The sequence below is a fragment of the Palaemon carinicauda genome, chromosome 1, assembly GCF_036898095.1.
Source record: "Palaemon carinicauda isolate YSFRI2023 chromosome 1, ASM3689809v2, whole genome shotgun sequence".
In the NCBI taxonomy this organism is placed as follows: domain Eukaryota; kingdom Metazoa; phylum Arthropoda; class Malacostraca; order Decapoda; family Palaemonidae; genus Palaemon; species Palaemon carinicauda.
In genome coordinates this window covers 287,352,919-287,378,335 of record NC_090725.1, presented here as the reverse complement: position 1 = coordinate 287,378,335, position 25,417 = coordinate 287,352,919, and the positions used below count along the sequence as shown (strand labels likewise).

The following is a 25,417-nucleotide window of genomic DNA, read 5'->3' as shown; positions in this document are numbered from 1 at the left end:
TTATAAGCTAGTGCTCTCTCGCTCTCCTAGAGAGCTTTACGTTTGCTAGGCGACTGGTTTATCACCAGGAGGAGTTTGGGGGATACAGCCTTTGCTTTCCCTTCTTTTAAACTGGCTTATAGAGCGAGAGTCTGATATGACACGAGAGAAGTTCTCGGCTTGGGAGTTCCTGCCTCTGCCCAGATAGACTTCGCAAATCTCGTAGACTCTCCCTGGCGCCTGGCCAGGAGACGCTCCAAGTTTTTTTACAGGTCAACTTCACAGCTGTTTTCGAGCCTTTGAAGTTTTGCTGTACAATTATGTCATGCATAAACAAGGCTTTCAGGGATGGAAAGCGGTACCGCCTCAGTCGCTAACCCCGTCTGTTGCCGCACCTGCTCCCGTAGACCCTAAATGGGCTTTGCTGCAAGACATGCAGTCCAAGCTTGCGTCCTTGATAGAGGACTTTAATGCGGAGAAGGTTGCTGCTGAACCTTCTGGCCAACAACCTTCCAACCGGTCGGTTGTGCGTCCTGTTGACGCTGAGGTAACCTTCTCGCGTCTACCAGTTGAGGTGGTTCCTCCACCGATGCGACCCAGTGTGGGTTGCCAGCCGCACGTTGACGTTAAGCGACGCTCGGAGGTGGTTGTTGACGTTCAGGACGTTCAACAACCATCAGAGGTGACTTGTTTTGACGCGGTGCGTCAACCTCAGCAACCCGGTATGGTGTTGACTGCACAACCCAGACGGTCTAGACAGTCTCGAGTGGACGCTGTGCTTCCTCGCGCACCCATGGTTGTTGACAGTTCACAGACTGCGCAGCAGTTCCATGACGTTGCGTCCGGCTCCGTCACGCATGCACCAGTGCGACCGGACTCAGCGAGCCAGACGTTGCTCACTCCGTTGCCGTTTCCTCATCAGTTTTCGGATGAGGAACTATCTGATGAGGACGTTGCTGAACAACAAGACGATCAGCCCCCAGAATAGATCAAGCCCTGCTATCCATCCAGAAGATGCTGAAGAAGGAACGCTGCTCAGTCAGGCTGTGGATGAGTCTGGTGGGGACGCTGTCATCCGTGGAACAGTTTGTATCACTAGGAAGACTACACCTCCGTCCTCTTCAATATCATCTGGCTTTTCACTGGAAAAAGGACAGGACGCTAGAAGCGGTCTCGATCCCGATTTCCGGAAAGATAAAGTCTTGTCTGACTTGGTGGAAGGACAATATCAACCTAAGAGAGGGTATTCCCCTGGCTGTTCAGACTCCCCACCACGTTCTCTTCTCGGACGCATCGGACTTGGGCTGGGGCGCGACACTGGACGGTTGGGAATGCTCAAGTCTGTGCAACTCGAGTCAGAGGAGCATGCATATCAACTGCAAGGAGCTGTTGGCAGTTCATCTGGCCTTGAAAAGCTTCGAGTATCTCTTTCGAGGCAAAGTGGTGGAAGTAAACTCGGACAACACCACGGCCTTGGCGTACATCTCCAAACAAGGAGGTACCCACTTACTGACGTTGTACGAGATCGCAAGGGACCTGCTCATCTGGTCAAAAGGTCAAGACATCTCCCTAGTAACGAGGTTCATCCAAGGCGACTTGAACGTCATAGCAGATTGTCTCAGTCGGAAAGGGCTAGTAATTCCAACCGAATGGACCCTCCACAAGGATGTGTGCAAGAGAATTTGGGCCACTTGGGGTCAACCAACCATAGATCTCTTTGCAACCTCGCTGACCAAGAGGCTTCCAATCTTTTGCTCTCCAGTCCCGGACCCAGCAGCAATACATATAGATGCCTTCCTCCTAGATTGGTCACATCTGGATCTCTACACATTCCCACCGTTCAAGATTGTCAACAAGGTACTGCAGAAGTTCGCCTCTCACGAAGTGACAAGGTTGACGTTAGTTGCTCCCCTCTGGCCCGCGAGAGAATGGTTCACCGAGGTACTTCGATGGTTAGTAGACGTTCCCAGAAGTCTTCCTCTAAGGGTAGACCTTCTACGTCAGCCACACGTAAAGAAGGTACTCCAAAGCCTCCACGCTCTTCGTCTGACTGCCTTCAGACTATCGAAAGACTCTCGAGAGCTAGAGGCTTTTCGAAGGAGGCAGCCAGTGCGATTGCTAGAGCAAGGAGAGCGTCTACCATTAGAGTCTACCAATCGAAGTGGAAAGTCTTCCGAGACTGGTGCAAGTCAGTTTCTGTATCCTCGACCAGTACCTCTGTAGCTCAAATAGCTGATTTTCTCTTATACCTGAGAAAAGGACGATCCCTTTCAGCTCCCACTATCAAGGGCTACAGAAGCATGTTGGCATCGGTCTTCCGGCATAGAGGCTTAGATCTTTCCAACATAAAGATCTGCAAGACCTCCTTAAGACTTTTGAGACCACTAAGGAGCGTCGTTTGGCTACCCCTGGATGGAATTTAGACGTGGTACTAAGATTCCTCATGTCAGACAGGTTGGAGCCGTTACAATCAGCCTCCCTGAAAGATCTCACTCTTAAGACTCTTTTCCTTGTATGCTTAGCCTCGGCTAAAAGAGTCAGTGAGATTCATGCCTTCAGAAAGAACATCGGATTTTCGTCAGAAAAAGCCACTTGTTCGCTGCAACTTGGTTTTCTAGCCAAAAATGAGCTGCCTTCTCGGCCTTGGCCTAAATCTTTCGATATTCCCAGCTTATCGGAGATCGTAGGCAATGAACTAGAAAGAGTCTTATGCCCTGTTAGAGCTCTTAAGTTCTATTTAAAGCGTACAAAACCTTTACGAGGCCAATCTGAAGCTTTATGGTGTTCAGTTAAGAAACCATCCTTGCCTATGTCAAAGAATGCTTGGTCATACTTTATCAGATTGTTAATACGAGAAGCTCATTCACATCTGAGTGAGGAAGACCGAACTTTGCTTAAGGTGAAGACGCACGAAGTTAGAGCTGTAGCAACTTCCGTGGCCTTTAAGCAAAATATATCTCTGCAAAGTATAATGGACGCAACCTATTGGAGAAGCAAGTCAGTGTTCGCGTCATTTTACTTGAAAGATGTCCAGTCTCTTTACGAGAACTGCTACACACTGGGACCATTCGTAGCAGCGAGTGCAGTAGTGGGTGAGGGCTCAACCACTACAATTCCCTAATTCCATATCCTTTTAATCTGTCTCTTGAAATGTTGTTTTTTATGGGTTGTCCGGAAGGCTAAGAAGCCTTTCGCATCCTGGTTGATTTGGCGGGTGGTCAAAGTCATTTCTTGAGAGCGCCCAGATTAGGGGTTTGATGAGGTCCTGTTGTATGGGTTGCAGCCCTTGATACTTCAGCTCCTAGGGGTCTGTCAGCATCCTAAGAGGATCGCGAGGCTCCGTAAGGAAGACGTACTTATAAGGCAGAGTAATCGTCTAAGTCGACTTCCTTACCAGGTATCTATTTATTTTGTTTTTGTTATTTTGATAACTTCTAAAATGAAATAAAAACTCTTAGCTCATAAGATGTAAACATATTTAACTGGTCTCTACCCACCACCCTGGGTGTGAATCAGCTATATATTCACCGGCTAAGTTAAATATTTAAAAATTATATTTTGATTATAAAATAAATTTTTGAATATACTTACCCGGTGAATATATAAATTAAACGACCCTCCCTTCCTCCCCAATAGAGACGCAGTGGGATGAGAAGAAATTGAGTCTTTGTTTACATGGAGTATGGTATCTGGCCGACAGTTGGCGCTGATGGGCACACCCGCAACCTGTATAGCGATCGCTGGCGAGTTTTTTGTACAGTATTTTGTCTGTCGAGCAACAGAGTTGCAACTATATATTCACCGGGTAAGTATATTCAAAAATTTATTTTATAATTAAAATATCATATTTACAGAGTATATTTCATTCAAACGCTCATTTATATCATTACGCAATATGCCATCTCTGTAAATTGGTATAAGTACAAAGTATGTTAAGTATTCATATCCTGCATTCAAATCACAATTACTTGTTTCTTCCACGTATTAAGTATATCACTGGTCAATATTCATCTACAGTAAACTCTGTTTTACACCAACTTGAACATGCTGTACTTTTCAATGTCCTCTCTCAAAACAACATATAACTTCACAGGTAATGTCTGGTGTAGGTCCACTATGAGAGTCATAAATTTCAACTTTCAAATCAGCTTCAACCTGTTATGACACTGACAAACACTTTTATGAGTACAGTATAGCAAAAGCTTTATTGACAGCATGCCTAAGAAGACACGTTAGGATTCATTATCAAAACAAATTCAAATTCTTGTAGTTGAATGCCCTTTTGGGATTAAAATAACATCATTATGTCATATTATCCTAATCCCAGAAAACAAAGATGAAGACTTGCATTATAAAGGGATTTTGACGAAGGAAAAATCTATTTCTGGGGAGATACCTGTGATGCCCAGTGAAAAGGTCCTTCTTATCACTTTTCTGATATAAATACAGTACTTCCAAATATACCAGAGAAAGTTAAAGCATGGAATGCAGAGGTTACTACCCTCGCGCGAGCATCCTAAGGGCGTCGTGTATAAAGATAGTGCGTGTGAAAACCACTATTCACAGGTCGTCTTCCATTTAGATAAATCCTTCATCAATAAGGGATGAGCCGTTACAGCGGCACTAACCAAACCCACCTGATCCATTCCACCGACGCCCGACTCGAGCGCCATCTACACATCCTTCTTTTGGACTCGTCAGCGACGCTACCTTTGTTGTTTTGTGCTCTTGTTTCTTGTTTTGGATACCTTAGCAATGGCTGAAGCTTTCCTTCCACCTGCACCAATGTTAAGTACCATAGATTGGTTTGGCATTATTTTTGACCCGGGTTTGTACGCCTTATTTACTTTTTGCGAGTGTTTTAGTGCGTCGGCTTGATGCCGCCCCGCATTCTACGCGGCCATTGTTATCGCTTGTTTACTTGCCCTCGGGGTCTTTATGTCATGCTAGGTTCTTTTTAATCTTAAGTTAGATTTTTGGCTAGGTGCCATTTATACAGAAAAATAAAATTCTAACCTAACCTGCCCACATTCTGAACCTTCAAGTTTTGAACAGTGATTCTCGTGCAACAGTCAGTAAAGTTTCTGATGATGTGTGCATGATATAGCCTAGATCCTCTCCTGGAGCCTCTTGCTCTTGATCTACTTTGAGATCTTCTACTACGCAATCTATGATCCAATCAGCAATGAACCTAATACAGGCTTTCTTCCCGTGGATTGTGAGATAGATGACCAAGTTGGGAGTCTTGATCCTAATATCTGTGCATTTTATGAAGTAGATACTGATAGGAAAAATATTGATTCTTCTATTGATGGCATTGCATATCAAGTCCATTTTAATGGAGAGATGCACTTAGATGGCAGGGCACATTGCTCGCTTACAGGCTGTGCCACTAGCTTATCGCATATTTTCCCTAAAGATGTTAATGTAGGTGCTAGCACTTTTACTTCCAATACAAGTATCTTAGCTTACGCAGAATCAAATATTCCAGTTAAACGTACAGTAAACAAGTTGGAAGGGAAGTATTTGACCTAAGGAAGATTGTTTCAGTGTAGGAGGAGGAAGAGGATCCAGGAAAGTAGGTGTGAAGGAAGAGCCCTACCTAGGTGAGGTTCTGTATCTCCATTTCATTTATTAAGAGTTTATATTTGAAACGTATCCAAATAAGTTATTTAAGGTAAGTTTGGATTTGTCTTATGTTAAGTCGATAACAGCCTCCTCCAAGATAACAATATTTGATAATTTGCTCAAATGGTTTTAGATGTATAAGTTGTCTTCAGTGAAAAGAAAAGGAGTTCCATCCAAGACATGAAAGACCTGAAAGTGAGAGTAAATTATATTAGAAGTGCAGCTACATCACTAAATTTTTGTAAGAATTTTTCTTCGGAAAGAGTTGTAGCAGCAGTTTAGGCTTACCAAATTGGTACTCGATAAACATTATCTTATAGAATCCTGGTTCTCTTATTAAAATTGCTGGGCCTTTGGTATGTTAGTAACTTCTAGGGATGTGTGTTGATAAAAGTTTCATTTTAGTTTAGGTTGTTAATGACTGAATTAATTGTTCTGGGGTTTTATGGTTCCTATTTTGGGATACAAGGTGTGGTAAAGTACATACTGTACAGTATATAAGTAATGTGTAATGAAGAGGTATTTAGAAATGCAATGTGGATCATCTTTTTATAACCTTAGTTGTAAAGATTTGGTATTGAATCACTAAACCAAGAGGTGTCTGCTGTACAATACGAATAAGAATTATTTTAATACTTTAAATTTGCTATCTCTTTCCTTAGTGACACAATCAGTGTTGGAGTAAGATTCATATAAATAGATGAAATGATTCTAAAAATTGTTGCTTCTATACTCGCCTAATGTTCATATACTTGCCCACCTTCCTTTCCATTGACTAATAATAATGAAAGGATAGGATATTGATTTAGACTTCCAGACTCGAGATGACAGTTTCATCTATCTACCCACACTCTTGGTTGCTATTAGCCACTACTGTATATATTGTCTTTGTGGGTAAAAGTTCTGGCCCCTTCAAGGGAAGAAAATAGTATTTTTAGTTTACTTTTTTGATATAGCATTGGTGTGAGTCAAGCTTCGAGAATAAAGCAGTTCAGCACAAACATCTGGTGATTATAGAAATACTGAAATTAATTATATATGGTTAAAATTTAATATTTTGTATAATATTACGTAGGGAGAGGAAGAATGGAAATTGTTTAATTTCACGTGTTTATCACTTGATATTTTCATCTTGTGTAGAGATTCTTCCAAGAATGTCTAATTTATCTTGGGCCAACCTTAGGTTACTCTAGATACTAACACAATAGTTGAATCTGATTTTTTATTTTATAGTACAGTATTCTGCAATGGCCATGAGCTGACTTAGGAAATTTTCAGTACTTTACTGTATTTTCCATCATAGAAATACTGTACAAAAGCTTATTTCATATTCTCAATTTTGAATCACATTCAGTTTCAATTCCAGGATAATTCCAGCGCACAAGAATTTCGTTGTGAAGATTCTGATAAAGTACAACATTTTCCATTTCTACACAAGGTATATGTGAATAAGTAACACTAGAAAACTTTGGAATTATTTATGTAGCACCATTTAGCGCTTGTCGAATTTGTTTCCCGCTCATTAGGTTTTTTAGAAATGTGCTAATATAATAAAATGTTAGATTTTATCAGTATTTACAGGTAATTTCTAAGCAAATTACAGAAGTAGAATCTCCAGTATCAATGAATTAATGTACGGTTTGGGTATTCATGCTAGTAATCTTTAAATGCAACCCTAACAGTGCTGCTGGTCTTGAATTTTTTACTTCTTTTACTTTCAAACATGATTTGGTATCATCTACTTAGAATGTTGATACTTGGCAGTGCTAGTAAACTGTTACCACTTTTCATCAGAGAGATTTCATTCGTACATGTTTTTTTTTTTCCCCTTATGTTTAGATTAGAGGTGTCAACAGGCCATGTGCTACATGGGGAAGACATTGAGGATTCTTCGTCTTACACTTCTGCAAACCCATCTTCGTCCTCCCTTTTATGGCACCTAAAAGGCATAATACCTCAAAAGTTATTAGTTAATATGTCATGTAAAGTGTACATCTTTTCAACTTGAGGGATTATTAGGACATTTGAATGTAGGCAATTCTATGATGGATAGCTTTAGATAAATACATTTTGATACTATAAGACATTGTTACATATTTGATCTGATGTGCTTAGCATAGTATAGAAGCTTTAATAGAAACAAATGATGTTTTCAGGAAAATCGGTAATTAAGAGATATTTGGTAATAATAATTTCTTTTTTTACAGGAAAGTGACGATTATCCTATGCTTTCGGAGAGCGAAGATTCGGCCATCAATTCTGCAAAGAGAGATATGGACATGGTTGAAAGAGGAAGACAACGTTACGATTCTATGTCAGACTTTGGATCAGAGTCGTCCACAGCTAGTAAAGAAAATGAATTATTTAATGTAAGTATTTTGATCATTGAATTTTTGTTTTTAATGTGGCTTGGTTCAAATGTCATATGTAGATTGTGATAGGTAATTGTGAGGTAAGAGTATGTCCAGAAGAGGGTGGGAAGAAAATGATAACTACCAAACAAGAGAAAAGTATAGATGGACAGAGAGAAACACAAGAAGTGGTAGCAAAGTGGTAGAATTGCAGAATCTCGAAGGAAAATCAAGCAAGATCCAGGAGAGGTAAGAACAATTAAAGGTGAAAATGGAAATATCTTAATTGAGGAAGAGGAAGGCAAGAGAAGATGGATAAACTTTTTCACAATTACAGTAATAAACACCAAGAATCGGTGCAAAAAATGGAAAATGTTCCTCTAGTAGAAGGACCAATAGCAAATTTCAGTGAGGGAATAAAGTGGAGATTTCTGTAAAGAAAGGGAAATAGATAATGCTGCTGGAAAGTCAAAGGTAACAATAGAAATTATTGCCTTAGAAATCTAGGCAAAGAGTAGGTGCACACACTATTGGAGAAAAACTTGTATATACAGTACAGGAAATGCCATGGAACTGTGAAGATAGTCGGATGACTAAATTGTATAAACAAAAAGAGATTTTAAACTAGAGGAATAAAGCTTTAGAGCCTGTATTCAAGATGCTAGAAAAAATAGTAGAAGGATGCTTGAGAGAGTTTATAGAGATGTATAAGTGGCAGTTTGCATTTATTAAAGGAAAGAGCATAATGTATGCTCTTTGTATAGTAAAACTAAGTATACAGTTTAAAGTATTTATACATTTTATAATCATCAGTTTTGTGTTGTTTAGCACATTAAAAGGCTTATGGCGAGAGAGAGAGAGAGAGAGGTGTGTGGATATTGATATTGGCAGAATAATATTTTAATGTATTCTACTACTTTATTATTACTGTACAGTACATCCACTTACAGTATATAGTGTATTTTATAATTAAAGTGCAATTTCATTTCTTAAGTGGATATTTACTATTGGAAAAAAGCATAACTAGTTTGTATCACCTATTATCTGCTGAATTCCCTAACCATTGGGGAAGGCATAGAATTTAATGACAGCAGATAAGGAGGTTTTACTGTACAGTATATGGCAAGTGTATTTTTTGCAAGCATCTGAGAGGGATATGTTCAGGCTAGGTCTTGGTGTTTTAAGTTGCCGGAAGATTCATCGTTAGGAAGTAGTGTACTAGGGGTAATACATCCATGTTTAAGACTAATAATTCCATTTCATCATCACATTATCTTATTGCTCATTTATTAAAACTTTCTGTCTTCAGATTTCTGCTTTTTTAATATTTTAGAAAGGGAGACCTTGCAGTCTAATCAAAGGGTTAGGTAATAGAGAAAAAGTTGCTAACAATGCGACCAATACTCGATGTTTACATTTTCTCAGCCGTGTTCGTATCGTTAAAAGTTGGAATTATTCCTCAAATTTATCATTTATGCCATTTTTGTAGATATGCCAATAATATACACGGTAAGAATTGTTTTATTACTTTCATTATACATTTATATATTAATGTAAATCATTTCTTGTGTGTCGGTGGTTATCGCACCTCAACCTAGGCTAGCCTACTGATAAACCTGACATAGAATTCAAGGTGTGATTTTTATAACGGTAGTATAAGACGACCCCCCATTTTAAATGGTTAATTTTTGGAATATAGGGTCGTCTTATACGCGGAAATATACGGTAATAATGTTGATGATAGGGGCGACTGATACTTTAGATCTTGAGTAATACTTGTTATTGTTCTCGGGGAACATTTCTGGAACCAAAATGTTTCTCGGATAGTAGCAGGTTCTACTGCATTTGAATAAAAGTGATTATGATAAAATGGTAAAATTAGCTTTTGTGGCTAAGGTGATTGTGACATTTCAATTACTGTGTTCGGTTTATTGCGGGAAAGCATTTCAGCTTCCTAAATGTAGCATGACTTTTTTTTTTAGATTTAGCTAACTTATAAACATCTTTTTTTCAATATTTAACTTAGCCGGTGTTTATATAGCTGCAACTCTGTTGCCCGACAGACAACTCTACGGTAAAAACTCGCCAGCGATCGCTACACAGGTTGCGGGTGTGCCCAACAGCGCCATCTGTCGTCCAGATACCCAGTACTCAATGTAAACAAAGACTCAATTTTCTCTCTGTCGAGCTATCGACAAGACGTACTTACTCGCTGTTGCTAAACTGGAGTTTTTCACATCTATTTGGTGAAGTACTATATTCTAGTTTTGAGCTTTCGCTATGCAGGTGTTTTATCTTCATCTTAAATCTTGAACTCGTTTTGGATAGATTTAATTATGGTGACAAAGAGAGTATGGACTTTCTTTCACTTTTAAATGGCCGACCCTTCCCTTAGACGGAAGTGTGTTTAGGCTTTTAGTAATTATCTTATCACGTTATAGATCTATATATTTTATATCTCTCCGCCTTTTTTTAGGCCTCTTCGATTAACTTTCCATTTATTATAAACATATAAAAATAAATTTTAATGTTTTGTTTATATGCGACCTTTCCTGAGATAGGCGGTCCTAACTTGGAAACCGAAGTTAATCAACGTTGAGCCCTTTATATCGTAATTAGCTTTTAAAGAGCTAAGGATTTAAAACTTTTTAAATGTAATATTTTATGAAAGAATTTCTTTGATAGTCTTCGTACTGTTTTCAAAGATGAACTAACGTTTAGTTTATTTATGCTACGCAGTTGTTGACATTCAGGACGTTCAACATGCGCTCTATCGTTACGATAGAGAGAGAGTGTATCACGGTTTCACTTTGCAGTAAGAGTAAATCGATTCTGACGTTTTGTTCATTCTTTCTTAGCTTAAATGTTTTAAATTCTATTTTAAAGGAACTTTTTATTTGAAAAACCTTTCAGTTTTTTCCTTTAGTCAAATAACATGTTTTTTGGACGAAATATAATTGGGCTCTTCTCTTAGGTGCGAATTCAAGAGAGAAAGAGAGAGAGAGATAGAGACGGAGGGAGAGAGAGGAGAGAAAACGTTCCGTTCAAGCGGGTAACGTTGTTCTCGAGTTACTCTCGTCCCTAGTCGCTGTACGGGGAGGAAGGATAAAACGTTTTTAGTTTTTTATTCTCGTCCCCAGGCTATGTGCGGTGAGAGATTGAAAACGTAGTTATATGAACTAGTGTTTAGTCTCTTTCCCAGCCACTGATTTTTTTATCTTAAAATATGTTTTCTGTTTTTTGCTGGTATTAATGAGCTTGCATTATACGACTGATTTCGCAATTACTACCTTTTAATGAAGGGTAGAATTGCGTGTTTCAGGTAGAAATCAGTAAAAGTTTCTATTTCAGTGAAATAAGTGCAAAACAGAAAATCGAAGTGATAAAGTGATATGCGCAAAGTGTTACAGTGTTGCGTCCAAGGGTTCGTCTGTTCGTGCCTGTCGTTCACCTAGTCCGGGACCTCTTGCATGCTCCCAAGCCCAGGGGAGAAGTAATGTCAAACGACTTATGGGTTCGAGAGGCCTTGATCAACGAACAGACGTTTTCCCTCTATGGTATCGGGTGTATCTTACCAAGATCTCCCCTACCATAAGACGAGAGAGACGTTGTTTCTCCTCGTCATCCGAAGGCTTTTCGCATAAGAAACCCTTAAGCGAAAGTCAGTCCTTTCAGGACAGGTCCAGCGTCCTGATTACAACCATTAGGACAGCTCTGACCCTATGCAGTCATCGGATAACTGCTCGCCGCCTAACAAAAGCGTAACACAGACTCCGAGAGTCTTTTTTTGTTGGCAAAGTGTTGCGGTCACAGACGTTACCCTCGTCTCTTACCACAACCATTTCCGTTGATCCTTAATGGGTTGTATGGCAAGACATGCAGTATATGCTTGCCTCCCTTATGGAAGACTATTCTGCCGATTAGTCCGTTGAGTCTAGCCGTTTATCTCATCGATATCCTGGCTTTCACCCTACCTAACGTTCCTTTGTGCTTACTGTTGACGTTGGCGTAGCTTAGTCACGTCAGTCAGGTTGTTGAGAACCACACTCGATGCGGTCTCGTGTGGATTTTCAGCCGCATTTGGACGTTAGGCCACTTGCTGATGCTCCTGTTGACGTTCAAGACGTTCACTAACAATCGGAGTTGACTTGTTTTGACGTTGTGCGTCAACCTCCGCATTCTAGAGTTGTTTTGACTGCTCAGACTAGGCAGTCAAAGCAGTCTCGAGTGGACGCTGTGCGTCCTCACGCACCTGTTGTTGTTGACAGTTCAGTTGTTGACAGTTCACAGACTGTCAAGCAGTTAAATGACGTTGCGTTCTGGTCCGCTACTAATGCACCAGTGAGTGTGGACTCTGCTTGTAAAGCATTGCCACCACGGTAGGTCTCTCCCTTGCTTGAGACTCAGCTTTTATCGGACAAGGTTCCTGTAGATGAGGAAGTTGCTGTTCCCTCTCCTACTGATATTCCCTTGAGGACTCTGTCAGATGGAGAGGAGCCTAAAGCTGCTTAACCCCCTATGGACTTTAATTAAATCATGATGATTTTTTTAAGGATCTTTGTCCGGATCTTTTTGTAACTGCTGCTCCTCGTTCGCCTAAACGTCAGAGCTTACACTAGGCCTAGCTACTTCGAAGCCGTTGTTTTTAAGCTAGTGCTCTATCGCTCCCCTAGAGAGCTTTACGTTGGCTAGGCGACTGGTTTTTCACCAGGATGAGTTTGGGGGATACAGCCTTTGCTTTCCCTTCTTTTAAACTGGTTTATAGAGCGAGAGTCTGATATGACACGAGAGAAGTTCTCGGCTTGGGAGTTCATGCCTCTGCCCAGATAGACTTCTCAATTCTCGTAGCCTCTCCCTGGCGCCTGGCCAGGAGACGCTCCAAGTTTTTTACAGGTCAACCTCACAGCTGTTTTCGAGCCTTTGAAGTTTTGCTGTACAATTATGTCATGCATAACAAGGCTTTCAGGGATGGTAAGCGGTACCTCCTCAGTCGCTAACCCCGTCTGTTGCCGCACCTGCTCCCGTAGACCCTAAATGGGCTTTGCTGCAAGACATGCAGTCCAAGCTTGCGTCCTTGATAGAGGACTTTAATGCGGAGAAGGTTGCTACCGAACCTTCTGGCCAACAACCTTCCAACCGGTCGGTTGTGCGCCCTGTTGACGCTGAGGTAACCTACTCACGTCTGCCAGTTGAGGTGGTTCCTCCACCGATGCGACCCAGTGTGGGTTGCCAGCCGCACGTTGACGTTAAGCGACGCTCGGAGGTGGTTGTTGACGTTCAGGACGTTCAACAACCAGCAGAGGTGACTTGTTTTGACGCAGTGCGTCAACCTCAGCAACCCGGTATGGTGTTGACTGCACAACCCAGACGGTATAGACAGTCTCGGGTGGACGCTGTGCTTCCTCGCGCACCCATGGTTGTTGACAGTTCACAGACTGTGCAGCAGTTCCATGATGTTGTGTCCGGCTCCGTCACGCATGCACCAGTGCGACCGGACTCAGCGAGCCAGACGTTGCCCACTTCGTTGCCGTTTCCTCATCAGTTTTCGGATGAGGAACCCTCTGATGAGGACGTTGCTGAACAACAAGACGATCAGCCCCCAGAATAGATCAAGCCCTGCTATCCATCCAGAAGATGCTGAAGAAGGAACGCTGCTCAGTCAGGCTGTGGATGAGTCTGGTAGGGACGCTGTCATCCGTGGAACATTTTGTGTCACTAGGAAGACTACACCTCCGTCCTCTTCAATACCATCTAGCTTTTCACTGGAAAAAGGACAAGACGCTAGAAGCGGTCTCGATCCCGGTTTCCGAAAAGATAAAGTCTTGTCTGACTTGGTGGAAGGACAACATCAACCTAAGAGAGGGTCTTCCCCTGGCTGTTCAGACTCCCAACCACGTTCTCTTCTCGGACGCATCGGACGTGGGCTGGGGCGCGACACTAGACGGTCAGGAATGCTCAGGACTGTGGAACTCGAATCAGAGGAGCATGCATATCAACTGCAAGGAGCTGTTGGCAGTACATCTGGCCTTGAAAAGCTTCAAGTCTCTCCTTCGAGGCAAAGTGGTGGAAGTTAACTCGGACATCACCACGGCCTTGGCGTACATCTCCAAACAAGGAGGTACCCACTCACTGACGTTGTACGAGATCGCAGGGACCTGCTCATCTGGTCAAAAGGTCAAGACATCTCCCTAGTAACGAGGTTCATCCAAGGCGACTTGAACGTCATAGCAGATTGTCTCAGTCGGAAAGGGCAAGTAATTCCAACTGAATGGACCCTCCACAAGGATGTGTGCAAGAGACTTTGGGCCACTTGGGGTAAAACCATCCATAGATCTCTTTGCAACCTCGCTGACCAAGAGGCTTCCAATCTATTGCTCTCCAGTCCCGGACCCAGCAGCAATACATATAGATGCTTTCCTCCTAGATTGGTCACATCTGGATCTCTAAGCATTCCCACCGTTCAAGATTGTCAACGAGGTACTGCAGAAGTTCGCCTCTCACGAAGGGACAAGGTTGACGTTAGTTGCTTCCCTCTGGCCCGCGAGAGAATGGTTCACCGAGATACTTCGATGGTTAGTAGACGTTCCCAGTAGTCTTCCTCTAAGGGTAGACCTTCTACGTCAGCCACACGTAAAGAAGGTACTCCAAAGCCTCCACGCTCTTCGTCTGACTGCCTTCAGACTATCGAAAGACTCTCGAGAGCTAGAGGCTTTTCGAAGGAAGCAGCCAGTGCGATTGCTAGAGAAAGGAGAGCGTCTTCCATTAGAGTCTACCAATCGAAGTGGGAAGTCTTCCGAGACTGGTGCAAGTCAGTTTCTGTATCCTCGACCAGTACCTCTGTAGCTCAAATAGCTGTTTTTCTCTTATACCTGAGAAAAGGACGATCCCTTTCAGCTCCCACTATCAAGGGCTACAGAAGCATGTTGGCATCGGTCTTCCGGCATAGAGGCTTAGAACTTTCCAAATATAAAGATCTGCAAGACCTCCTTAAGTCTTTTGAGACCACCAAGGAGCGTCGTTTGGCTACCCCTGGATGGAATTTAGACGTGGTACTAAGATTCTTCATGTCAGACAGGTTGGAGCCGTTACAATCAGCCTCCCTGAAAGATCTCACTCTTAAGACACTTTTCCTGGTATGCTTAGCCTCGGCTAAAAGAGTCAGTGAGATTCATGCCTTCAGCAAGAACATCGGATTTTCGTCAGAAAAAGCCACTTGTTCGCTACAACTTGGTTTTCTAGCCAAAAATGAGCTGCCTTCTCGGCCTTGGCCTAAATCTTTCGATATCTCCAGCTTATCGGAGATCGTAGGCAATGAACTAGAAAGTCTTATGCCCTGTTAGAGCTCTTAAGTTCTATTTAAAGCGTACTAAACCTTTACAAGGCCAATCTGAAGCTTTATGGTGTTCAATTAAGAAACCATCCTTGCCTATGTCAAAGAATGCTTGGTCAGACTTTATCAGATTGTTAATACGAGAAGCTCATTCACATCTGAGTGAGGAAGACCGAACTTTGCTTAAGGTGAAGACGCACGAAGTTAGAGCTGTAACAACTTCCGTGGCCTTTAAGCAAAATATATCTCTGCAAAGTATAATGGACGCAACCTATTGGAGAAGCAAGTCAGTGTTCGCGTCATTTTACTTGAAAGATGTCCAGTCTCTTTACGAGAACTGCTACACACTGGGACCATTCGTAGCAGCGAGTGCAGTAGTGGGTGAGGGCTCAACCACTACAATTCCCTAATTCCTTATCCTTTTAATCTGTCTCTTGAAATGTTGTTTTTTTACGGGTTGTCCGGAAGGCTAAGAAGCCTTTCGCATCCTGGTTGATTTGGCGGGTGGTCAAAGTCATTTCTTGAGAGCGCCTAGATTAGGGGTTTGATGAGGTCCTGTTGTATGGGTTGCAACCCTTGATACTTCAGATCCTAGGAGTCGATCAGCATCCTAAGAGGATCGCGAGGCTCCGTAAGGAAGACGTACTTAAAAGGCAGAGTAATTGTTCAAGTCGACTTCTTTACCAGGTACCTATTTATTTTGTTTTTGATATTTGGATAACTTCTAAAATGAATAAAAACTCTTAGCTCATAAAAGTGTAAACATATATTGCTGGTCTCTACCCACCCCCCTGGGTGTGAATCAGCGATATAATCACCGGCTAAGTTAAATATTGAAAAATTTTATTTTGATAATAAAATAAATTTTTGAATATACTTACCCGGTGATTATAAATTAAATGACCCTCCCTTCCTCCCCAATAGAGACGCAGTGGGACGAGGAGAAAATTGAGTCTTTGTTTACATTGAGTACTGGGTATCTGGACGACAGATGGCGCTGTTGGGCACACCCGCAACCTGTGTAGCGATCGCTGGCGAGTTTTTACCGTAGAGTTGTCTGTCGGGCAACAGAGTTGCAGCTATATAATCACCGGGTAAGTATATTCAAAAATTTATTTTATCAAAATAACATTTTTGCCTTAAATATCTATGACTTTCTTGATAAAAAATATCATGAAACTAATATCACCTCTTATATACTTTTAGTTCAAAGACATGGTACAAAGACGATCTCGCCCCTCCCATGTGCTGGGCGAGATAGAGCACCGCAAGATGCTGGAAGAATTGGAGGAGACCAAAAGTAAAACTGGTGGCTCAATACTTGGACAGGTGATTATTTATTATTTTAGTTACTGTAGCTGTTAGATTAAGCATGGAATTTTTAGATAGTTAAGATATTAGTTCTATGAATCTCCCCTGCGCTTCTCTGTGGAACCTCTGTTTTATCAATATTTTGTACATAGTTTTATTATACATTACTTATGTCGTTTCTAAGAAAGATTCCTTATTTTGTTGGGATTTGATATGCATGTTTTGTATTGGTTATTTTTAAATGTGAAAATTTCTAATGTAATTTGTTATGACTCATCCTGAAATTCATATTGTTAATATCTTTAAAGTAAGAGCTTCTCAGTAATAAACGTAAAACATAATAATTCTGCTCGTATTTTACGACAATTAATCTTCCTGCAATGCCAGATGCTGGAGCAAATACTTTGTGCCAAGTCAATGCTTCCACCATCTCTTCATTATCCCTACATCATTAAGGACAGTTACTTGCAATTTAAACATTCCTTGATATATTTTTTATTATTTTTGATGTCTCTTCCAAAGTTTTCTAAAGCTTTAGGGGTTTTTAGGGTATAGGGTGTTCATTATACACTACCTGAAACGAATCCAAGTAGTACAACATTCATGTATTATACTTAATTTGTGCAGGACCCTTATAGGGGGTACCTGGAAAAAAGACCTTTTCAGTCATGTCTTTCAGCGTAAGTAGGATAACAGGCATCCAGTGCTCCCTGGAGTCATCTCTTATGAGGTGAGTCATCTCTTACGAGGTGAGTCAGACTTATTTTTCTTCTCATCTATACAAACGTATAGTTGTTGTACGTTATTGTTTAGTGGTAGACAGTTACCCTCGATGGGCAAGTCTACTCAGTTAATACCCTGGTAATAGTCCTTTGAGACCACACAGCACATTAATAAAGAACATGAGTTTTTACAAAGGAAAAAACCTATTCCTTTAGGAGGTGTTGTGGTCTCCAGGACTTTTCCCCTCCCTAGCCTTGTGCTTTGGAGTGGGACAATAGATTCTCTCTTGGAAACAATAAAGGGTGACTGAGCGTAAATTGATGCGCAGGTAGAATGGTCCCTATCTGTAGTGTTTGTTTATTCAGCTCTGCAATGATGATGTAGTAATGACAGCACTCATAGCACACTGTTTTCAGCATTGGAGGTGTGGTGTTCGAGTTCACGGTGTTCTCACCAAACTAAGTGCAATAAACACTTATCACAATCTGGAAGGACAGATATACGTTTTGATGAAACAACTTTGATGCAGATAACTTCAATATGAACAGCAAGTCAGTATAGAATTAAATAATTTTGTTATTAAAAATCGGTTTTTTGGGAGGTGGTGTGTGATTTCCTAGACTCTTCCTCCTCCCTAAGCTGATGCAGGGAAGGGAATCATTTGATTCTCACTCTCAATATGCAAGAGGGCGACTTTGTGCAAGTTAGCATGTATCATTGTCTCCAGTGCTATTATTGGTTCTCGATGATGACAGCTAATAATTTGCCAGATAATTTCCAGCATTGGAGGTGCTGTGGCAGGTTCAATAGAACCTGAACCCATGGATTTCTCCTATAAACTCTTGAGTCCATGTTTTCCACATTGAAACATTGGTCTTAGCATAGGGAAGTTTATATTTCTTTGGTATTGTTATGTTGGATGTTCTAGTCTTTTATAAGAAAGTCCTTGATGACCATACATCACCTACCAAGAAATAGGTATACCTTCGTCAAAATGGCCCTTTTTTTATTCTGGTTTTCAAAATACTGTATTGCCTTGATCCGTACAGTATCCGTTATTCCAAAACTTTAATTGCTTCATTTTTCTCTTGCATTATTTCAATGATTCTTCCTGAAGTTTATAGCTGTTCCTCCTCTAGCAAGGACAGCCTTGACCTGTACTTTGGAAGAAAAAATTTCTAAACTCCAGGTAGTGCTCCCTATATGTGCAAGATTGCTGCCTTGCTGAGTGGCAGCCAGTGTTGCCACTGGATCTGCCTAGGAATTCTGACTAGTATGTACAACGGCCTTTAAACGGGTGCCATGTAAACTTAACTTTCATATCAGGGATAACCCATATGAAATGGAGCTGACAATTGTCATGATGAAAATAAATGTTATTTTCATCATTGAAAATTATTCCTCTTACAAAGATGACTTGTTTCTTTTTGTTTTGTTTTTTATATTTTATTAAATTGATCTTTGAAAACAATATCATAACCACTTTAGTACCGAAAATCAACAAAACATCCACCAAGTTTCTGTTTTGTTATATTAGGTTTAGTTCAAAATACAATACAGATCAACAGATATCTATTATTATTATTAATATCATCACTTGCCAAGCTACTACCCTAGTTGGAAAAGCAGGATGCTACAAGCCCAGGGGCCCCAACAGGGAAAATAGCCTTGTGGGGAAAGGAAAGAAGGAAAAAATAATATATTTTAGGAAAAGTAACATCATTAATATTTCCTATATAAACAATATCAAAACATGGACTTCATATTGTAAATATAAAACAGATTTATATGCCAAAAATAGTTTTTCGACCTTGATAACTATGTGGAAATATACTCTGTCCTAGATAGAATAAAGCAGAAATCGGAAATTGAAATGACGGCGATCCCTTTATAGATTTATTTTTCCATCATTACCCTCACAATTCTACATTTTGGCAACACTGGTGGCAATGTGGATGAGTGCATTTCTATTCATGTTCCAGGTCACTTTGTTGTGATCATAGACAGTATCAACATGTACCCTGAGTGGCTCTTTCATTTTTTTTATTTTTTTTTTGTGGGGGGGGGGGTTTGTTGTTAGAAATTTGTATTTAATTGAAGATGGCAAGTTTAACACTTTGAACACCAACTCCTCACCATACGATTTTGCCCCTGGCCCTTATTTTTTGGATATTTTACTTAACTCATCATAGCACAGAAACTACATAAATAGGACTTTAGAACATTCATCATTATACAGATAAATAGGTTTTCTTTCCATTAATATATAATGTTACATATTTTATAACATTTTCATATAAAGAAATGGTAAAAAAAAAGAATAAAAAAATTTAATTCCAGGACCTAAATTGTTGAATGGTGCTGAAGGGAGTAGCAATGGTAGGCAAAATTGTCTAATATTGCAAAAAGGATTAAAATGTGGATTTGCTCAGTTTGCATGTTTTGAAAGTTTTCAAGAAGATATTTTACCATTTCATAAAGTGAACAATCTGCCTAGACTAGTTTTCTTGATGGAGGATTAATTTAAGGAGTGTATAGATAGTTCAGACCATGTGATGCATGTTTATGCAAACTATGTAATATGGCAACAGAAAAGATAAGATTGGAGAAGAGTGAAGGGTGCATCTTAATGTGTGTAGAGGTATAGGGAATTTTTAGGAGTAGCTAGTACTGTAGATATAGAAGCAGTGAAGTGCAGAGGGATGCCTTTGACTATGGTTGAAGCTTCTCTCCATTTGATGTGGGGCAGTTTTACGGTAGTAAAATCTATGCATGTGAGGGGAAAAGTAGCCTTCATGATGTAGTATTTATTTGGAATCTTCATGGTTAACTGTGGAGAAAAAATCTAGGGGTTCTATTCGCGATAGTGAGAACAAAACATACAAGGAGATTTCAGTACAAGACCCTTGATTCTGATGCCCGTCAGGCTCGAAATCTACATGCAGTGATAAATCCATTGACCTTTTTTGTCATGCCAACATCTGAAGATGTAGAAGTTGTACTTGTCGGTGTTCATTTGGAAAATTTTCTCTTTTTCTCGCTATTGTGTTGAATTTAGTACTTCTATTCCTTCCAACTGCCCTTCTTGGCTGTAGCCACTTGATATGGTATAGCCTTCCTACTCTTCTTGCTGATTAATCTTTGTGGTGCCAGCGCTGGGTTGTAGGTCTCAAACAAATCGTATACAGTAATGTATTATTCATTTAATGTGTGCATCTATCCTCTTCATGGTTTTTCCTGTGCCAAACAAGGTAATTATATGATTGGTGGGTTTGTATTAGACCTTGTTTCATTTTTGTTAAACTTTCCGTAGTGTATATGATTTTTTTTTTTTTTTTTCAGATTCACCTAGACCTAGCCAAATACCATGAACTGAATAGGTTTGTAGAGGAATCAGAAACTTATGATCATGAAGCTGCTCTATATCATCTAAATCAGTCAGCAAAGTGTGGTATATTGGAGGCTATTATTACGGTCGCATATCTGCATATGGGTTTACCCCACAATATTCTTCCAGATATTGAAGTAAGTGTAATAGTTACAATTTTGGAAATTGTTGTATAGCATAGGATCAAAGCATGCTCACCACATTGATTAGAAGACTGAAAATTAGGATAAATTGTTTCTGCATAACAAAAAAAATTTGCAGAATGATGAAGAATTTTCATATGGTACTTGAAAAATGTTCTTTGCGGTACTCTCGGCTTGGGTAATCACAAGAGAAAAAAACCTGTCATTGTTTTGAGGAAAATGTTTTGCAACACATCTGTATTATTAGAGTAGACTGTATTGCCCAAAACATAGTCAAATTAAAGGCAATTACAGGTATTTCCACTTTAACAATTGTGTTGGAGGGTAACAGTCCTGTTGTTTAGCAAATTTGTTGTTGAACAATCTATCCTTGTAGTCGACATCTTAAGCATAAAATTTCCTAGTTTGATATTTCTCTCGCACACGCGTACACTGTACAATACATGCATATAACATACAAAGGAATAGTTTGATATATACATAGCCAGGTAATAAAATTTGACTGGAAGTTGAATTACTTTTGAATGGATCCTAACTTTTTGTTTGGTGTGAGCAATAGCCTAGTAGCTAAGTCTAAAGCAAAAATTCATAATGGTTAGCACTCTCTCTCTTTCTTTCTCTCTCTCTCTCTCTCTGTATATATATATATATATATATGTGTGTGTGTGATATATATATATATATATATATATATATATATATATATATATATATATATATATATATATATATATATATATATATATATATATATATATATATATATATATATATATAATCAAATACAAAAAAAGGTGCAATTATATTATGAGCAACTTTCTGGATCTAGTGGATCCATATAGTAGGGAGTTTATTGAAATATAGTACTGTGTATCTAATGCTTATCTTTGAAAAGAAAATTAAGAATATAAAGGAAACTCGACCTGGTTTTCAGACCATTATTGTTTTCCAAAACTTAAGTTTACATATGATACAGAATATAGAAAATACAATCAGTTTTTAAGCCTAGCATAGTCTAACTAGCTGAAAATGAAACTCATGATACAGGAGATATATGATTAAATCACTTATTGAAAAGGAAATTTGAAGTTTCTTGATTCGCAAGATAATATGATGAGAGTACATATATGATAATGGTTATTATTATAATCACTTCACTTCAAATGCTAACATTTTTTAAGAATATACTTAATTTGTTAAATATTTTTCTCAGCCCTTCAAGCATTAAAGTTTCATAGATATGATTGTAGTGCATTTTACCCCACACAAGCACTAAAGTACTGAGTAATTTATTTTTTCACTTCAAGTACGTTTTATGAATGAATCAAGTGTATATTTTATTTATTTTACGCAAACCAGTAACACTTGACATATTACATTTGGATAGGTAGGCAGTGGTATAGGCTAATTCAATATATCAAGTTTAGTGAGAACAGCTATTTTATTATTTTTTTTTTTTCATCTTGCAGCTGGATGAAGACGAAAAAGACATGGATGTTGGGTTCAACTACTTGTTGCAAGCAGCTGAAGCAAATGATCGTGGAGCAATGCTTCATATTGCCAAGATGTATGATACAGGATATGGCCTTCCTGAATACAGGTATGTTTTGTATTAAATTTTCAGTTAGGAACATCATAGAATCATGAATGATATTTTTTATATGTATTTATTAATATCTTTCCTTACCTATTAATAAATTATTCTACTTCCTTAGGTAATCCTGACAGTTTTATATGGATCCGTTCTTATTAAGAAACCTTAATATCTATTCATGAAAAAGTACGAAGACACAGGAGTAAGATTAATTACAAATAATGTAATTTTAGGTAGCTATAATTTTTTTTATTTAATTCCGAAGTGGCAGTACTGTATTGCAGTTTTATATATGAATATTTTGACACAAGAATACTATTCCCACCTTTTAACTTTGTTGCAGTAGGTAATAATAATAAACTTCATCCTGGTGTTGAAAAATTTATTGTATTAATAAAGTAGACAACCTTAATTTTCTAAGTCATACATACATACATATACCAAGGCACTTCCCCCAATTTTGGGGGGTAGCCGACATCAACAAAGAAACAAAAACAAAAAGGGGACCTCTACTCTCTACGTTCCTCCCAGCCTAACAAGGGACTCAACCGAGTTCAGCTGGTACTGCTAGGGTGTCACAGCCCACCCTCCCACATTATCCACCACAGATGAAGCTTCATAATGCTGAATCCCCTACTGCTGCTGCTGCTACCTCCGCGGTCATCTAAGGCATCGGAGGCAGCAGGAGGGCCTACCGGAACTGCATCACAATCGCTCGCCATTCATTCCTATTTCTAGCACGCTCTCTTGCCTCGCTCACATCTATCCTCCTATCACCCAGAGCTTCCTTCACTCCATCCATCCACCCAAACCTTGGCCTTCCTCTCGTACTTCTCCCATCAACTCTTGCATTCATCACCTTCTTTAGCAGACAGCCATTTTCCATACTCTCAACATGCCCTAACCACCTCAACACATTCATATCCACTCTAGCTGCTAACGCATTTCTTACACCCGTTCTCACCCTCATAATTATGTGATACATTTTTGCATAACTATTTTTATTTTATTCAAGCCTTGATAACCTTGGCTTTCAGGACAGTCGATTGGAAGCAAGCGGTGTTTTGGTATGAGAGAGCAATCAACACAAATACAGAAGATGAAGAAGGAAACTTTGATGCTACAATGGATGACCCTCAGTACCAGTTGATTTCTAGAGTAGCCACAATGTATTGGCAGGGAGGAAATGGACTAGTAAAAGATCCCAATAAAGCTGGTAAGCCATCACTTAAAGTTTTTCTGCGTGATTTTAATCCTTTATTTAAGATCAGAGAATGGTGTATGGGGAATGAGCTATCATAGTTTATAGAAAATGGAATTTTTTTTAGAATACAAACTTATCATTCATACTAGCCTAATTTGTGGTCTCCATGAATCCTTGACTCTAAATACAGCAATTATGCATGGGCTGTCTAGCAGTACCTCACATGTACTGTATACCTATAAAGAAGAGGTAGAATTTTTACATGACTTTCTTTGCATTTCAGTCAGGTTCTTTCCTTGTACTTCTACATGTTCATATGTGTCATACAAACCCGCATCCTTTAATTGGGGAGATAACCTCAGCGCAAACTGAAATCGATTGTTAAACTTGGATAACAAGCAGTCATCTAACTGGTGAGGGTGAGGGGTGAGAAGCCTTTCCCGGTCAAGTTGGTGAAAGTGAATGTAGGTTGTTAATTGTGGAATGCAAAAAAGAAGCACATTGGCAGGGGAGGAGTGGATTGGCTGCCACTTGCTATAACCGGCTGTAGACACACACACTCCCTCTGTGCTTGGGTACTTGACTGTTCTCACGTATCCTGGGTGCTAGTGTAGGTATGGCCTTCAATGGAGTGACAGGCCTTCTCCCTGAAGGGAGGAAGCAAGCAATATGTTTAGGAGAGTTGGACTGGGTAATGCCCAAGTAAATTCCAGTGGGTTCTTTCACTACTTTTGTCTCCTCAGAGATACATCTGCGGCTGTCAACCCTGTGCATACGCCCCTGGATGGGTCCCAGGGTACTATATTGTAGAGCACAGGTGCCTTTTGGATTGACGTCGGCAAGTTTCAAGTTTGCTTGCATAGGGAACCCCTAATGTGCTCCTTAGGGGGCTGGAACTACTCGCCCCTGGCTGTCAGGCAGTCAGTTGACAATGAGTTGACCTAAGGAAATCACGGCTTCCATAGGTTTTCAGGTAGGCCCTCCATTAACTAAGTGAGGTGGTAACTGAGGGTAGTTCTGCCAAGTACCCCTATGATTACTTGTGTCCCAACTAGAGGAGGGGCTTCTCCACTTGAGGGGTTTACCATACAACTAAATTGAAAACTTCCGGTGTTTTGTTCCCATTTTAGATGTATGAACAGTGTTTGAAGATGCCTTCCATCACCCATGCAGTCAGCTGGACGCCTACGCCTTTCTATCGTTCAGCCTGATGCGCCATCTGATCAAGCAAGTGTTGATTAGCCAGATCTCCAGATGACCCTGGTGGCTCTCAGATGACCCCATACCAAGTAGTATCCTGATCTGTTTGCACTTCTAGTCGAGGTCCTGAGGGAAGTATCCCTGTTAACCATGCTTCTGTCAGATACATCAGAGGTGCCACCAATCAATAAGGTTGTTGGAACTTCACTTTTGGAAACTATCTAGCATCTCCTTTGAGCAAAATATTTTTTGAGGGACTTCACAGGAGATGTCTAGATATCTGCAAAGTGTGCCATCTTCTGCGATTGGTGTCATAGAAGGCATACTTCATCATTCGAAGCATCTTTCGTACAGATCGTGGATTTTCTCTTCTTCCTTTGTTGAGAGAAGCACCCCTCAGTCATGGCTGTCAAAATATACTTCTCAGGCTTGAGTGTGGTTTTCCAGCTACAATATAGCTTTTTGTGGAAGTTGTCTATGCTCATGATGAGTTTCAAGCAGTATTGTCCACCCCAGGACTTCAGGCCCTCAGAATGGGATGTGGCCCTTATACCCAAGGCTCCTAC

At 40.0% G+C, this 25,417-nt stretch overlaps 1 protein-coding gene across 3 annotated transcripts in view; it reads left to right on the top strand.

Annotated features, from left to right (window-relative positions):
- Positions 1-25,417, top strand: part of LOC137657468 (eukaryotic elongation factor 2 kinase-like) — a 68,164-nt gene that overhangs the window by 38,793 nt on the left and 3,954 nt on the right. For 2 of the 3 annotated variants that reach the window (XM_068391818.1, XM_068391810.1), the window contains exons 11-16: positions 6,974-7,045; positions 7,815-7,976; positions 16,495-16,617; positions 20,665-20,847; positions 22,323-22,453; positions 23,485-23,663. In XM_068391818.1, the coding sequence (XP_068247919.1) occupies positions 6,974-7,045; positions 7,815-7,976; positions 16,495-16,617; positions 20,665-20,847; positions 22,323-22,453; positions 23,485-23,663 (850 nt within the window). The remainder of the gene's footprint in view (positions 1-6,973; positions 7,046-7,814; positions 7,977-16,494; positions 16,618-20,664; positions 20,848-22,322; positions 22,454-23,484; positions 23,664-25,417) is intronic. The other variant, XM_068391825.1, reaches the window with a different exon arrangement.